This window comes from Sebastes umbrosus, chromosome 21 (assembly GCF_015220745.1).
Source record: "Sebastes umbrosus isolate fSebUmb1 chromosome 21, fSebUmb1.pri, whole genome shotgun sequence".
Taxonomy (NCBI): domain Eukaryota; kingdom Metazoa; phylum Chordata; class Actinopteri; order Perciformes; family Sebastidae; genus Sebastes; species Sebastes umbrosus.
This window is the reverse complement of record NC_051289.1, coordinates 15039401-15056248: the sequence shown is the minus strand read 5'-3', so window position 1 is coordinate 15056248 and position 16848 is coordinate 15039401. Positions and strand designations below refer to the sequence as shown.

Here is a 16848-nt window from a genome sequence, read left to right as displayed (position 1 = left end):
AAACAAATCTGAGTTGTGTCTAGTATTAAGTGAGCATTCAATGTTGTTGTGATTGCATATTCTTACACAGTAAATCACTATCATTATTTCCATGATGTCCCTGACATATTTATGATAGCAGTCTTGTTTTCATTGCCACCTGTGTCACCTCATTTTCAACACATTTACTTGAACAACAGCTGCCAGAAGGCTGAGAATCTGCCCAGAAAGACTAATAGCGGTTTCCACAGGGTCAGCGTGTTGATGATACTCAAGTTGTTTCCATTCCACGGTGGCTGCCCTCCAGTCTACCTCTCTCCTCCTTTCAACTTCTGTTTCTGTAATTCTTTTAAAACCTGTTTTCCTCTAAATCTCGCTCTCTCTTCCTCTGCAGATTAACCACAAATATCCAGAGAGGAGATTGTTAGTGGCAGAGTCCTGTGGAGCCTTAGCACCATACCTGCCTGTAAGAAAATTAAAAAAAGAGATTTTACATGAATATAGATGATTAAAATATAAATTAATCCTCTGTCTCTGACCAACTTGCTTTATGTGTCTGCAGAAGGAGATCCGTAGCTCCTTGGTGTTGTCCATGTTGCAGCAGATGCTCGCTGAAGATAAGGCTGACATGGTCAGAGAGGCTGTGGTCAAGAGTCTGGGTATCATCATGGGTTACATAGATGATGCTGACAAGTACTCCCAGGTTTGTGTGTTATGAGAGGAAAGCGTACAGAACTTAACATAAAAAGTGTTCTACTTTCTTTTTTTTTTCTCATTAAACAGTGTTTTAGCAATAACACAAATGCTTGCGGGTAAATCTTCATGCTCATCAATATGTGTGTGTCGTCCAGGGTTTTGAGCTGATGCTGCTGTCACTTGGGGACCCGTCAGAGCGGGTGGTCAGTGCAGTCCACCAGGTCTTCATTCCTGCCTTTGCTGCCTGGACCACAGAGCTGGGCAGCCTGCAAACTACACTCATTCCTTCTCTGTTGGCACGTATAGAGAAACTACTTATGGTAAGTGACCTTGTGCATTTTTTTCTCACCCCCTCTCGATAGTAAAAATGTAGTTTGTTGAGCCAAAGACATATTCAGAAGAATATTCAGAGCAAATGTGTGAAAGAATAGAAAAATGCTGTGAATATGTACCAGAAAATCATTGTTCATGTAGATAAACATTGTAAGGAAAACTATCCAATACAACACATAACAATACAGGTATGTGCATTTTGAATATGTCTACCCTATAAAGAAGTAGATGGACACACCATATGAATAACCTCTTGTCCATCTTGGTCCATCTCATTACTGCATATGAGCAAAATCTACAAAAGCATTTAAGTTGTGTTGATGGCTACAGATCTCGAGACAACACAAAATCAATAAATTGCACTTCCTCACTTTTGCTTTCTTTGTTTCTCTTTTCCCTTCTATGTCTCTCTCTTTCTGTAGCAAGGAGAACACGGTCTGGATGAACACAAGCTACACGTGTTCCTGTCGGCCCTGCAGTCGCTCATCCCTCCTCTGTTTGCTGTGGTGCTGCAGAACGCACCCTTCACCAGCAGAGCCATACTCAACGGAGACATACCTGCAATAGAGGGTAGGACATAGAAGTAACAAGCAGAAGGAGTAATTCTTAATGCAGTACATTTCCTGAGTTTCTATTCCTGTTCCTGTGTCTTTTGTTTCCTGCAGTGACCCGGTTCCCCAGGCCAGCTTCTCCCCTCCAGGACGTGGCGACCATCATCGGCAGCAGAGAGATGCTGAGTGCTCTGCTGCTGCTCTACGACTACCAGCTGGAGCATGAAGGAACCACTGGCTGGGACAGCCTGCTATGGGTGGTCAATCAACTGTGAGAAATGCACACATACACCCACTCACACACGTGTAAAGTCAGCTTTGTACATGGTGTCACAAAAGCATACACAAACTGTCACACGCACTGATATTTCCATCCGTCTGCTCTGTCTTCAGCCTTCCGCAGCTCATAGAGATCGTCAGTCGTATCAATGTGACGTCAACGACCTGCGTACACGAGTTCTCTCGCTTCTTCTGGAGGCTCTGTCGCACCTTCGGCAAGATTTTCACCAACACTAAGGTACAACCATGTGTGTAAAAATGTGCTGCCACAACACTTTGGTTTTAACAACTGTTTTTTGGCTTTACTGAATACCTTAATCCATTTGCTACTAAATTTATTTCAGACATTTTGAGTGTCTAAATTCTAAGTTTGAGATGTATGTGCACTATTTTGTGCCTTGCAAAAAATGTAATGTCCTAGCATTCACACAAGTTTTTGCTAAAAATCTCACTAAGCAATACTTCACTCTTGCTACTGATGTGTACAGTGCACTTATGCAACATTAGACCTGTCAGTGATGATGCAAAATGCTGTTTATTTGTAGTTTTTCTTTAAATATTTGTTTACTACACAGCGTCTTTGAGTCCTTGAAAAGCGCCATATAAGTTGAATTTATTATTATTATTATTACTACTAACTATAGAGTATCCATTTCAGTGTTAATCATGTAGGGAATAATGAATGTGTCTCTGATTTCTATCAAAAATCCATGTGAGGTATTGAGAACCACTGTAAAATAGTACTTTACAATAAATGTCAGTGGTATTTATAAATGTAATGATGACATTTTGTTTATCTTCATGACCTTTTTCAGGTTAAACCACAGTTCCAAGAGATCCTCCGACTATCTGAAGAGAATGTCGGTGAGTGCAGATTAAACCTACACATAAACACAGATGTGCATTTGTTGTAAGATTTTTCTCAGCTCTCTCAAGAGAACGCTGGTAGGTGGAGTTCACCCGCCGACACTGTTGATGTAAACAAGCTATTTGGAGTCCGGTATGGGTGTTCCCCTCTTCTTTTTTTTTTTTTATTCCGGACATGTTTCTGTAGTTATAAGAGGTGCTTGGTCTCAGTTGGCTGCCAAGTGATTTAGCTTTTGGTATTGTGGCCATTTATGAAATGTGTTTTTGCACTGGGTCCCAGTCTGTGTTTAGGTCATTGTGACCTTACATGGCAATTGTCCTTTTCAATAGATTTTTGTAAAAACCACAGCGATGTAATGCACGCTGTAAACACATTGTGACACACAGTCAGTGTTGCCAAATGCCTTAGCACGATATAATAGACTGCACCTCATCAGTCCTGTCATATTTAAATGTATGGGCATATTTTTTTAATTTCCCTGATTAACTGGGTAAAAACGGATGATGGTTACTCACACGATATGTCCAGCACAGCTGTAATAGTGTTTAACAGCAGAAAAATAGAGTGTAAGTGTCAAATCTTGTCCCATAGTTGTGCATACAGTGAAATGTTTACCTAGTTTGTTCTGTTTTTATTCCTCTGTCAGATACGTCAGAAGGGAACGATATTCTCTGCAAAGCTACAGTTCCTATCTACGCCACTGGAGTGCTGACTTGTTATAACCAGGTAAATTAATAGCAGACCACAGCCAAATAGTAGCTGACTGGAAAACACTCGAAGAGAGCTCTTTAAGCTGATTTAAGCCGATCCCAACATCTCAAAAATAAATAATAATATGTAATATGTATGTAATAATGTACATATATATATATGTATGTACGTACATGTGTAGTTGACTTTTTGACTACTTTTTAACCCTATACTTTCATGTGTGTTAATGTATAGAATGTGAACCGCATTGCATTTTATCGTTCTTTGTCACGAGGGAAATCCACCCCAAAACACAGCAAACATGTTTTTGTTTTGACTTTTAGGTTCACAAAATTATATAGCACTTACAAGACTGTGGACAGAACATGCTGTATTTGATTTACTTTTCAATACAACACAAGAACAACAAAACGTGTTCAGAGTAGCACATTCAACTCATGTTAAAAGTGACAAAGATGTTTGCTGTCCCAAAATGCTCTGACTGATGTGTAGAAATTTGCACACATATGTTCATGTTAAAAATGTAGATGTTAATGTATTTGTTGTCTACATGATGTAACTGATAAACATTTATATCATTTCTGTACAGGACGAGGATCGCAAGTTGTTGGTGGGTTTCCTGGAGGATGTTATGACAACCTTGTCTCTGTCCCATGCACCTCTCGACAGCCTGAAGGCCTCCTTTGTAGAGCTAGGGTGAGATAGACACACGCACACACACACACAAATACATTGCCACACTACCAAAGGTGGACTATTGTTCTACAGTGGGGACCATCGTTTCTGGTCATTTAGAAAAAGCAAAAATGAAATAGAACATTTTTATTTTAAGGTCATTTTTAATAATATCATTTTCTTTTTCTTTTTTTGTTTATTTGACAATTCATTTTTTTTAAAAAGACACTTACACGGTTACAACACCAATGTACATGCACAGTTAAAAGAACATCAAGGATAACACAAAAAAGTCACAGGACTTATTTCCATTGTGGTCCTTGTTGTCGTTCAATGTGTTAGAGTTGCGTGCGTGCATGTGCATGCGCATAGCTGCACATGGAGATAGTGGAGTTTGGCTTAAGAGGCATATAAAATCACAAAAAAACATCAATATACAGACAATATTCACATTAGGCATTAACAGGCATTATTCTTATAACAGGCTCTGATAACGGTTGTTCAACGACACAAATATCCGTACAACAACTGTCATCATCTTTGAGAAAAACAGATGCTGACCCACATAAAAGCTGGTTAATTCTAGTAGCTGATATGTTAACTATGTCAGCAGAGAAAGTATCAAAAAGAAAATTAATTTAATATAAACTATTGCAGATGATTTCAAAGAGTGCTGGTTAAAACTGTAACATGATTGAGTACTGTTACTGCTCGGAAAATCTTAATGTAATATAATATGATATATATAATATGTCGAAAAAAACAAACAAACACTTTAGCAGTTTGTTTTTTTTTAGTAGTGAGTGATAGATAGATTCAAGCTTCACACATTAACAATGGTCCAGGTAATTAAAATTACGTCTTAACACCAGATTGTATAAGTTGCATTTTTATTTATTTTGCTCGTGTCCTTTTTCTTTTTCGTAACACTAAAATAAATATGACTTGCATTGACACACACTTTCTTCTGTATAGTCTAATTGATTTGCGGTGCTGCTGTTATTATATAATATGTGGAAAAAAATGACTTCACAGTTTGAAAGCCAGTTGTTGGTTGACAGCTGCCACAATATTACCCAGTATCTTATCTTATGCTCTCTCTTTTCAGCGCCAACCCAGTGTACCATGAATTGCTGCTCACTGTTCTGTGGTACGGAGTCGTCCATACCTCTGCACTGGTCCGGTGTACTGCAGCGCGGATGTTTGAGGTAGAAAACACGCACATTAATGAACTAATAACAGATACAATTTTTCTTTTTTTACATAAGAATAAATGACTGCTCTACTACAAAGCTCATAACAGTAGAATATAACATGTCTGCACAATTATTAATAAATGGTAATTCAGATAGATTTGTTGCATTTTATGATTATCTGTAATGATCCTGTTAAACCACCTTAACTTTATATTAGACAACACATTCTAAACATTCTGTATTATTGAGCTGAAATTGCAGGCTTACACAACCGTGCAGTCCTACATTATAGATACTATATTCATGTTCACCTATTTGCTGTACATGTGCTAGCTCTGCTTGCTATTGCTGCTGTTTTAACACATGCATTTATATTTAGCTACTCTGTCTTATAAGTGTGAGTACTGTAGCGTATAAGGCGCCCCTGGTTCCGGCTGTATGACTAGACCCTCCTAGAGTTAACATCAGACCTCTCGCTGTGCACTGGTCTCAGGACAGACTACATAAATATCTGCTGCATGTCAGAGAAAGGCTGAAGTCAGCACCCTGAAAGTCAAAAGAGGTTCAAGGCCTGTTCTATTTCAGTGTTGTTGGAAAAATATAATTTAATCAGAAATGTTTTCTCGTGAACATTTTTTTTTTTTACTTTTTGAGTATTTCAGGTTTTGTTGAAATATAATTCTACCACTATTTTTCAAGGGAGACGACTCCCTGTTTTTGTCCTTGTCAGGTTCCCAAGGCAAAAGTCCTGGCCTAAACAACCATAACAAATCAGCCCGTCCTTTGAGATCAGTGCACACTTTAGGTCAAATATTGGACTGAGGATCTAGATATAGCAGTAAAACCGGGCCTATGTTGAGCTAAACTTGGGGGAGGAGGAGCGATAGGCTGTATTCATGTCCCCCCCCCCTGTTTTGTGAAGTACTTGCCCTTTCCCAACACACCCCACTGTCACCATTCCATAGTGACTATAGCTGTCCACCATTGCCGAAACTGTGGGTTGAAATGTGATCCTCTGCCACAGATCCCAGATCAGATCTAGAACTACTTTATCAATTTAAAGTGAATGAAATAATATTCTGACCTGGAGTCTGTGGAAAGAGCCCACAGCTTTACGCTCACCATACTGTAAAAAGTATTTGTGCAGTTTAGCTATGTTGGCTTCGCCATTCCTTCTGCATACATGCGTGTGCACGTGTGTGTGTGTTTGTGTGCGTGTGTGTGATTGTGATTGTGTGCGTGTACACACATGCTTGATACATGCAGTGCCGTTCCGTGCCTTGCAGCTATGGTTCTTGTCATTGTATATCACTTTCTTTCCTATCTTTTTTGTGTTTGTTTTTTTTCTTTTTTCCCTCCCCCTTTTCTGTTTTTTGCTTTTTTTTTTTTTTTTTTTTTGTTTCTCTCTATCTATTGGCGGTGTTGCTCGCTCTTGTCCCAATGCCCCGCCCCACCTCTGTGACATCACGGCTGGCTCTGTCCAATCCGATCAGCTGCTGGTGAAGGGGGTGAATGAGACGCTGGTAGCTCAGAGAGTGGTGCCGGCTCTCATCACACTGTCCTCCGACCCTGAAATGTAAGTGGAACAACAACAACAGTAAACCGCGCCGCGTCTCTCTCTCCCCCCTTCTCTTTGCCGCCTGAGAACCATCACTTGAAACAAGCCTGTACCAGCCAGGAGCAATTTCTCAAGACACTAACTTCATTGTTAAATAACTCATTTGATTTCCTATCAAATTTACAATTTCCGATTCTCAATGTATTTCCTTATAATTCTCCTTTTTGGATGGTTTTTCAGTGGATGTGCGGAGTTGCTCCTGTGTAGGTCGAGGCTGGGCCATGGGGTGGTTCATCAGCATAACCACTGTTAACACTAACACGCATGTGCGCATCATCAATCCGCAACACTAACCCAGCTCTCGTCACCTCATCAGTCTGCAACACTTTACCAGTCCAGATGTGTGCGTGCACATTGCCTGCATGCGGCAATAGCACAGTCCCAGCATGCTCATCTGTAACCCTTTCCCTCTTCCTCCCCACCCTAACTCCGTTTAAGCAGGGGCCCCTCCTCCTGGCCGGTGGTTTGGTTATCTTCACCCGTCTTTCTCGGTTTTATCCTGTCACTCTATTTTCCTCTCTTTCTCTCTCATATCATCCCCTTCTATCTTCTATCTTTACCTCCCTCCTCCTCCTCCTCCTCTCTCTGTCTCCTCCCCTTCCCCTTGCCTCTCCCTCTCTCTCATCCTGCTGTGTGGTGGGTTTGCAGTTGGTTCTCCGAGGCATGAGTGAAGCATTAGTAGATCGCCGTGCGGCTCCGGCCCTTATAACTCTGTGCAGTGGGCCTGAATTGTGAGTCAATCGACACGAGAAAAAAACCTCTCTGTAAACATTGTCATTTTGTGGGCTGCATCCTTACAGTGTGAATCAGTGTCCTCCAAGAAATTTGTCTCGCTGAGCTTGAAAAAAAAAAAAAAAACTTGTTACCCGTCAGTACATCTGAAGTACATCAGTGGCAGCTTCTTTAACCCCCGAAAAACATTCAGTGGAAGAAAAAATTCGAGCAATTTGAAGTAATTTGCCTCTCAGTGATTGGCTAAATTGGATGAATACTTGTGAAATCTCCCCCTAGTTCAATCTTGTGGCACACATTTGTCCTTTTCATCGCAGTATAAACATGCCATGCTTTGATAGTTATTCAAAGATCAGCTCTCCTACAAACAAAAGAACATTTTTTTGGGCTGCTGATGTGCACCCAGCTTTCATGTTTGTGATTAGACAAAATTAGTGGTGACACTGTTGGAATGCAGCCCTTCTCATCTCATCATTCTCTGTATTGAAATTCACACGCTAATGGGTACACACTTGACCCAACTTGTAGAACATATATTTATTTATATATATATATATATATTAAGTTGCTGTGTCAACGATCAGCAGACTGTAGAGTCCAAGATGGCTCAAGTGTATCTTTTGGTCTTTCCTGCTCCTACTGACGGTGGAATGATTATCTAACATCACTCTAACAGCACCCCATTAATCTTGCTTATCACAGTCCATTATAAATCATTGAGTATTGTCAGATGTTTTTTATTATGCATTATTTTGTTTTTGTATTTTTTTTTCATGACGGCTTTGAGAATTTAATGATCCACTTAAAAATATTTTTTTACCTTTGGGATTGTTAGCTTTTAGCTCAAGAAATGATGTGATGAATATATATACCTTATTGATCTAATCTGTATAATAATATTTTGATGAGTCGACCAATTGATGGACCAGATTTTAAGAAAATAACTGATCTATATAGATAAATGGTTATCAGATTATCATCGTTGCAACTGCCCATTCAAATATAAACTTACTAGATCAACAAGGCTGTTAGCTGTTAAACTGGAAGTCTACTACGGGAGCAACCACCTCAGTCTTCACTGTGGTTACCAGCATGTCATTACCATGTAATCACTATATTTGTATAAAACCTAGAACATGTGTTAACCAAATTAGTGCTAACTCTTTGTGGTTTTAGGATAAATGCTTACTTGGAACTTGATGTGCCATTGTAATAACAAATATGCAAAAACAATAGACGATTCCAGTAAATTTGACTCAGTTCATCGTAGCATTATTTGAGGAAACCTGATTTATGCTTCCCAGCCGACTAATGACATAACCTGAAGCCATCTAAAATGTGGTTAATGTGGTTAAAACCCAACAATCTGATGAATCAAACATTTTCTTTTTCTTTTTTTTAATCGTGCTTTTTATTGTTTCCTTAAGAAAAATGATTGCAACATAACCTAAACCCTAACAAATACAGTAATATATACAGATAGTAACAGATAGTAACTGTAAATCAAAAAACAAAGTATTCAAGAACAAGGGAGGAGAAAAATGGCAATAATTATAAATAACAATAATATAAAATAAAATATATAAAAACATATATAATAACAAATTTTAAATAAAAACATAAATTATACTAATAATTTAATAATAATAAATATATAAAAAGTAATTAATAAAATAATTTCAGACACCTACTTATAAAATAAAAAGGTGATATGAGTACAATTAAATAAAATACAAAAACAAAATGGATCACATAAAGGTTGCATCACAACTATTCAGGACACAATATCGTGACTTACCTCTAACAGATACCACCTGTTAAAACCACAAGACTGTGACTACACGTTATCGACTCCAAGATATGTCAGGCTAGACTGCTCTGTGTTACGATTCAATCATTTCCAAATAAATCTACAAACTGTTTGCAGATAACATTTGACTCATTCTGATTCCTACTTAAAGACACTCTTATTGGGAAATTTGAGAATACCTAAAATAGGGATACAGTGACTATGAATGGTCAAACCGTTGTCTTGCTTTCCTGCTGCTTTTAGCTCAGTGAGGATATCTACTATCCCTGCCTTTGGTACCATCATGGAGACCGTCACACAGAAAGAGGTAGGAAAACTAGCTGCACACATTTAATTAAATAAATCATTTAACAAATCATTATAAAACATGTACTTTCTGTGTGCGTGTGTGTGTGTAGCTGCTGGAGCGTGTAAAAATGCAGCTGGCATCGTTCTTGGAAGACCCTCAGTACCAAGATCAGCACTCTTTGCACATGGAGATCATCAGGACGTTTGGAAGAGTTGGACCCAATGCAGAGCCACGCTTTAGAGACGAGTGTATGTAATGGACACATATGTACATTTAAAAGACAACTCTAATGTCTAATTTTTTTATTTTATTTTATTTTATTTGCCTCTTTTGTGCACTAACTTTTAGTGTTTTTTTATTTTATTTTTCTAGTTGTGTTGCCACATCTTCACAAGCTGGCGCTGGGAAACAACAGCCAAACGGTGGAGAACAAGAGAATCGACATCGCTACCCAGCTGTTTGAGGCCTACAGCGCCCTCTCCTGCTGCTGTATCCTTCCATAGCTTATACCTGATGGTCTGTGAAAGCTGGGCTATATACTTTGGGAGGACTTTTATTTATATTCCTAATATTATTTATTAGGGATGTCACGGTACCAGAAATCTAGTAGCGATACCAATACCAGTAAATTTCCACGATTCTCGATACCAAATTCGATACCACGGTAAAAAAAAAACAACAACAACAATAAATCCCCTGTAATTCAACACGTACTCTTTTATTAAAAACATTTGAACATTACAAAAAAACAGAGGCATGTAGCCTTTAAGTAATAAATGAAAATATTAGACCCATTTTGTTCATTTTGGCGTATCATGTTATCAATGTATAGTCAGACGACGGACACTACATACTGACCGTGAACGCATCTGGTCTGTCCACTCAGAGTAGTAGGAGCAGGAGGCAGAGGATTTATTGTTAAAGCGAAAAGCAAACACACCTGTTTGGCAATTTAATCCCAATGCTATAAGGGAACAATAACATTAATGAGGTAATCGCCGCGGGGTCGGATGGAGCCTTCACAGCCAGTGTGCACAGAGCAGCGGCGCCAGGTAGAGCCCCGCAACAAAAGCCCTACCGGAGAGGCCAGACACACCCCCACCCGACGGTACAGATCAGAGTCAACGCTCTGCACATGTTGACCGTCATCTTTCTTGTTAAATGTCCGGTGTAATCGGTAACACCGGTGTTGTCACAAGTTTATTAACTGGTGGAAAATTGTCCTCACTGTCACATCCCTACCAACGACCATTACAGGCATCGTACGGTACCTTCGGTACTGTAGAAAAAGAGTACCGTCACTTTTTTTTAATTTTGGCATCGACTTGGTACCGAAGTATCGGTTCTCGTGACACCCCTATTAGCTATACAACAGATGGATAGCCTTGTGAAGCTTAGGGGGAAAATGTGCAGCACAGTCGTTTTCCAAGAAGTCAACTTTTGTAACTACTGTACTGTTTGGTATTACCAAATTGATTTACTAGAAGTCTGTGTCAAGGTTGGCATGGGTCCAGGGTTAGCTGTCGTAACAGTGAGTCAGTGTGGGAAGGCCGTTAGAATAACCGGACAAACGCTATAGCTGCGCCGGTTAGCTCCTGAATGTGCCTGTGTAACTGTGTGGTACGTAGTAGCGTGGCCCCTGTTGCATGAGTGTGTGTGGTTCAGTGTGTGTGTTGGCAGAGTGTGCCTGTCATTTGGCAGGAGGAGAAAGGGAAAATAAGCTGCCTCCATTTTGGGGCTAGAGGTAATTACAGGGTTGGTTAAGCAAAGGAAAGGATGAGAGAGCGAGAAAGAGCGTGAGACGAAGGGAAGGACTGCGCATCGACTCCAATTGTTAGTAACAGTTCCCAGGAAAGGACCCACGTTTACATTACCTCTGCTCTGTCTCTGTCACCCGTCTCTTCTGTGATTGTTTCTCCCCTTACTATTTCTCCTTTCTCACACTCACACACTTTTTTCCCCTCTCTACTTTACTCTACTCTGTCAACCCCACCCCACACACACACACACACATAGAGTACAGCTGGTCTGAGGTTCATTCCTGTGGATCTTTGTCAGGCTGTGATTTCACAGTGCAGTAGTGTCCAGGAGGTATAGCCCTAACCTCAGAGGCTTTACCTCCCACTGCACTTCGTTCTCGTGTAATCAGTGTGACAGGCTCTGAAATTGTACATTCCCATCTTCTAAAAATATAGATTTGTTCACTCTGTGTCCCGTATAGCTCCCCACCGGCTCTGACAGGTGGCAGAACTCATACGGTCCTGGACAAAGTAGCTTTGTGCTGAAACCTACTTTGCAATACATATATTTTTAAGAATTTGTACAATCAAAGGAAAACATTTTAAAAAGAAAAACTGCTTTTATTCAAGAAAAGAACATTTTGAATTATCCTGAAGTAAACTGCACCCATCTGGTAATGCCTGGAAGCACTATCCAAACAGTATTTGTAATTGCTTGGTGTGAAAACACTAACCTTTTCATTTCTATGTCTATACATGTAGTGAGAAAAAGGTTGGTTTTGTTGTCTTTTTTCATTCATTTCATTCCCAGATTATTCAATTTTAAAGTGAACACCCACATTTGGCTTTATGAAACCTGCACGGGAGCCTGTATGAATAGTAATACACTCATTCTTGGTGCTGCAAAGGTGCTTCTTGGATCAACTGTCATTTTAAACTGTACTAGTTTCCCCATTCCAGTCCTTAACTTGCTGTGCAGTCATTTCCGAGGAGGTGATGGTGAACCACTTCCTGCCTGGCCTCAGGTGTCTCCGCGCCGACATGGAGCAGCTCTCTCCTGAACACGAGGTCAGGAGACACAGTATTTCATCCACATACTCACACACTGATGGACCAGACGGTCTCCTTCTTCCTATCTCTTTTTTCTCACACGATATTTGACAGACAGTCTGACTCTTCACCTATTTCCCAGACACACTCATACACTCACACCTCTGCCATTTTTATTTGCGTCTCAGAAAATCTCACGTGGACCATTTCATGTGAGCATTTTCCCAAGGTGACTAATGATCAGCTGATTCTTTTCCCTTCTGTACACATCCGCTCTGTCTGTGAAGTATATGCATACCAGATTCTGAGACAGGGAGTATTTTCCAAACTGGAACGCTCACGCAATTAAATCAGAGAAGTACATTTTATTTTGTCATGCTGGGGACATAATTAGACCACGCACCACCTGTATTGTACCACTCCAGTAGTAAAAAAGCTGTTTAAGTATTGTATAGATGCACTCAAAGATAGTTTTGTAAAGGCAACATGTCAGCTCAATCTGTCTCTTGTCATATCCTCCACAGGTTATTCTGAGTTCTATGATCAAGGAGTGTGAAATCAAGGTGGAAAACAGAGGAATGGCAGATGCACAAGGGTGAGGACAAACAAACAGCCCCGTCCACACCATCAGTTCTGAAATTCTTTGCGAAATATTGTTTTTTTTTATTGCCTGAGAGGCAACAAGTGATAGCTTTAAAGTGGTAGTTGAGAAGAATTCGGAGGGGGGAGATGTAGTCGTACTGTGAGGAGGAGAGGGGTCACTTAACAGTGTTGGGAGTGGGCCTGCATTGTGGGTTTTATTCCCCCAGGGGAGAGAAGAGCATTTAAAAGTGTTGGAACCACACTCATTATGTGGGTATCTTCACAGAGAGGAGAGAGAGAGCATAAAAATGAGAGGACTTGTTTTCGTAAAGCTAAGAGAGCTGGGACACCGGCCAAACTGTGGGTGTCTTTTTCAAAAGATGTTTCCCCCCATCTTGTTAACATGTGTTCGGGGCTCATTAAAAGGAGCACTGTGCATATAAGTGCGTATATGTCTGCTCCTCTCTGCGCACATATGCTCAGTTTTGGGTGTGTTCCCCCCCCAGAAAACCCTCAGTTAAACTGTGAGGTTAAAATCTCTGTTTGTGCCGAGACATTTTTGTTCCTCTCTCATTTTGGTCTGTCAAGTCTTTCTTTGACAATCTCACACTATAATTGATCATTGGGATCTTTATTTCCCGCAGCATGTGTGTTTTGACCTTGTAGAATGTTCTTTTTTCCCCCCATTTTACTCCCTAGTATGAAATAAATTTGGAAATCGTGATATTTTGTGGCTATCGCAGCTTAGTGAGCATTCAGTTTGACTCTTTGAAGTGGCATTAGACATTAGAGCTGCAACAATTAATCAGTTTTGAGTCATTTTTTTAAGGAAAAAAAAGTTGATATTCTCTGATTCCAGCTTCTTAAATGTGAATACTTTCTAGTTTCTTTACTCCTCTATGAGGGTAAACTGAATATCTTTGAGTTGTGGGCAAAACAAGACATTTGAGGACGTCATTTTGGGCTTTTGGAAACACTGATTGACCGTTTCGATTGATTAAAAAAAAAAAAAATATCGACGGATTAATAGACAATGAAAATATTCATTAGTTGCAGTCCTAGACACATTAACATTGGTGTAATAATACTCCAGTGTATTACATTTCACATGTTTATTTGCATTTTTTCAGAAAGGTATATGCAATTGCTCGAATTTCTATACATACTTTCAATAGAACAAGTAAAGTGATAACAGTAAACTAACTTTTCGCAGGAATGTTGAGGCCTTTATGCCACAAAACACGAGCCATTTTGATAACAAATAGTGAAGTTGTACTCATATAGAAGCCATGTGAAGGTGTTCACCAGTCAACAGAGTGTGAACTCCAAATTCATTGACTTTGGCTCAGTGTTAAAATGTGATGTTTGTCCTTCTGTTGAGCAATGCAGCAGCTTGGCAGAGTGTTGTATCAGTCATAATCTCAGCTAACTCAAAAGAGGAACTGATGGAGCCGTTTGACTGTAAAAACCAGGAGGGGCTGTATTGGCAAACAGCATTTCCCTTCTAAAGAAGTAGAGTAAAGGTCTTTCAGTATATGTTGTTGCTTCATCATGGCCAAATTCAACATGTATGCCCTTTTTTCCCCCCTCCATAGCTCCATGTCCATCGCCTCCAGTTTGGTGGGCGAGGACGCCAAGACCAAGTTCCTGAGCAAGATGGGTCAGCTGACCACCTCCGGCGCCATGTTGGCCAACGTCTTCCAGAGAAAGAAGTGATCACGACACTGACTAATCGACTGCTGCGACTAACTGACGATCCCCCGCTGTTTTTTGGGAGCATTTCATTCTACTGGGAAAAAGCATTGGGTTCGGCTTAAAGTAGAACAAAACCACGTGTATTGTTTATTCAATTTCAAGAAGTGAAGGTTTGCTGAAAGTTGATTTTAAAATCTCCAGTGCAGCGGGGACTCTTTTTTGCAGTGACAGCTAAGGTTTTCTCCTCTGCTCATTTTTCCTCTCCTTAAATCATGACGAAAGCATCGTCCAGGACTTTGCGTTCATGAATCAGTGTTGTCAACATTGTCATTTCAGAAAGAGGCGAGAAGGGAGGAAGACACTGAGCGGTATTGCGATGCACCCAGAGTTGATAGTAAGGGACTTGTTTCTTGGACGTTGTCTGGACTCGAAAGTATCACAGAATTTAATTTGATTTTCATCAGAAGAGCTTCACTCGTCTCTAGGAAACAAAACTCTGAGCGCGGCCTGCTGGAATTTCATTTTGAATTTTAAAAACGCCATCTTGGAGCAAAGAGTTGTGCGATAGATGCATTAACATTCGTTACGGAATAACGTCTCTCGTAAGAACGCCTTGTACAGGGTATCTGTACGGCTCAGAAGTGTCACATACTTGAAGCTATAAAAAGAATTGTCTTGCCTTTATTTCTTCAAAGTCTGTCACTGTTTTTTTTGTTTGGACAGCTTCTGTTTTATAACTTATTTATGTCTTAATGAAAAAAAAGAAACAACCTTATTCCAACTTCCAAAGAAATTTGCACTTCACTTTACTATTTTGTTCTTTATTTTATATATATATATATATATATATATATATATATATAAATATGTTTTAATTCAGAGTCTTATACATTGAACATTATCACTACTGTTTATGGATTTTGTTTATCCGTTTTGGCAATGTGAAGTTGAAGAGAACACTGATCATGATTATTCCCTCTCTGTCGGTTGCATCTTGTCTCTGTGTTGCAGTGTCTCTGATAATTGTACTTTTTTTGTTTTCTAAAGTGGGTATTTGGTTCTATTTTTTTTTGTTGGTGTTCTTTTTCGATATGCTCTATACGAGAAAACGGTAAATAACTGTATCATACACTGAACTGAGGAGGATGGTACTCACTATGTATATTTGAAATCGGTGTCATGGTGTAATAAAAAGTTGGAGGTCAGTTGTGTACTTAAAAATATACGTCCGGAGGCCTCATTGAATGTCGGCATGCTTTTAGACTTCTTGGCGTTCTGATTATGGCTCCGAGTGTCGACAGGTGTTGGAGGCTGTAAAACGAAGTCATTTCACAGACAAACACACACTCCTCTGTGTCCCTGCCCCTCACATCCAACCCTTTGATGTGATCTATTGTCTGCTTAGTACAACAAACCAAAGTCCATCTTAAGGGACATTCCCAACAACTTCTTTCAAAGGAGCACAGAAGTAAAAGCTCAGATATGCCGTCAAGATTGCGCTATCAGGCTGGCCTGTAGGCTGCAGCCAGGGCTCCAGATTATTTTTAATTATTTAAATGTACTTCAGAGAAAAAAACAACTTACCCCATAAGAAACATTAAAGAAATTAAACAGTAGATGTGGCCCTCATCTACCAAATCAGCTGACCTTATGAACCTGGCCCCATGATGTGACCAGGTTCAAAAGGTCAATTTGGTTTTCAAAAAATACGTCACTACTGGACAGCGTAGTGGTAAAATGAAAGTATGTTCACGGAGCACAAAAACAAAAAGCACAACAGTTGAAAGAACACCAAGAAAATCCCTAAATTGACTATATATTTCAAGGTTTAGATTAAAGGCTGTCTCAATGTGTGTGTGTGTGTGTGTGTGTGTGTGTGTACGTTTGGGCCATGGAATATTCCTAACACGCTTTTACACATGGCACTAAATTACTATTTTCTGGTAACGTTAAAGCATGATGAATAAGTGTGGGGGCGCCACAGTCTACCTCTCAATCCATGCTATCTTCCCTTTAGAAAAGGATGATTTACTATCAATAACGTG

The 16848-nt window shown here is 39.7% G+C and overlaps 1 protein-coding gene across 10 annotated transcripts in view; it reads left to right on the top strand.

The window, feature by feature from the left end:
* The window catches only part of relch (RAB11 binding and LisH domain, coiled-coil and HEAT repeat containing), a 38872-nt gene extending 22844 nt beyond the window's left edge, over positions 1 to 16028 (top strand). For 3 of the 10 annotated variants that reach the window (XM_037756719.1, XM_037756710.1, XM_037756718.1), the window contains 17 exons: positions 374 to 445; positions 542 to 682; positions 831 to 995; positions 1431 to 1578; positions 1674 to 1830; positions 1953 to 2076; positions 2654 to 2702; positions 3353 to 3432; positions 4007 to 4113; positions 5201 to 5300; positions 6782 to 6864; positions 9692 to 9755; positions 9847 to 9985; positions 10110 to 10226; positions 12456 to 12544; positions 13051 to 13121; positions 14704 to 16028. In XM_037756719.1, the coding sequence (XP_037612647.1) occupies positions 374 to 445; positions 542 to 682; positions 831 to 995; positions 1431 to 1578; positions 1674 to 1830; positions 1953 to 2076; positions 2654 to 2702; positions 3353 to 3432; positions 4007 to 4113; positions 5201 to 5300; positions 6782 to 6864; positions 9692 to 9755; positions 9847 to 9985; positions 10110 to 10226; positions 12456 to 12544; positions 13051 to 13121; positions 14704 to 14824 (1827 nt within the window). In that variant the 3' untranslated portion in view covers positions 14825 to 16028. Of the gene's footprint in view, positions 1 to 373; positions 446 to 541; positions 683 to 830; positions 996 to 1430; positions 1579 to 1673; positions 1831 to 1952; positions 2077 to 2653; positions 2703 to 3352; positions 3433 to 4006; positions 4114 to 5200; positions 5301 to 6781; positions 6865 to 7554; positions 7638 to 9691; positions 9756 to 9846; positions 9986 to 10109; positions 10227 to 12455; positions 12545 to 13050; positions 13122 to 14703 lie in introns of those variants that run through there. The other 7 variants (XM_037756716.1, XM_037756714.1, XM_037756713.1 and 4 more) reach the window with 5 other exon arrangements.
* Positions 16029 to 16848: the final 820 nt, after the last annotated feature.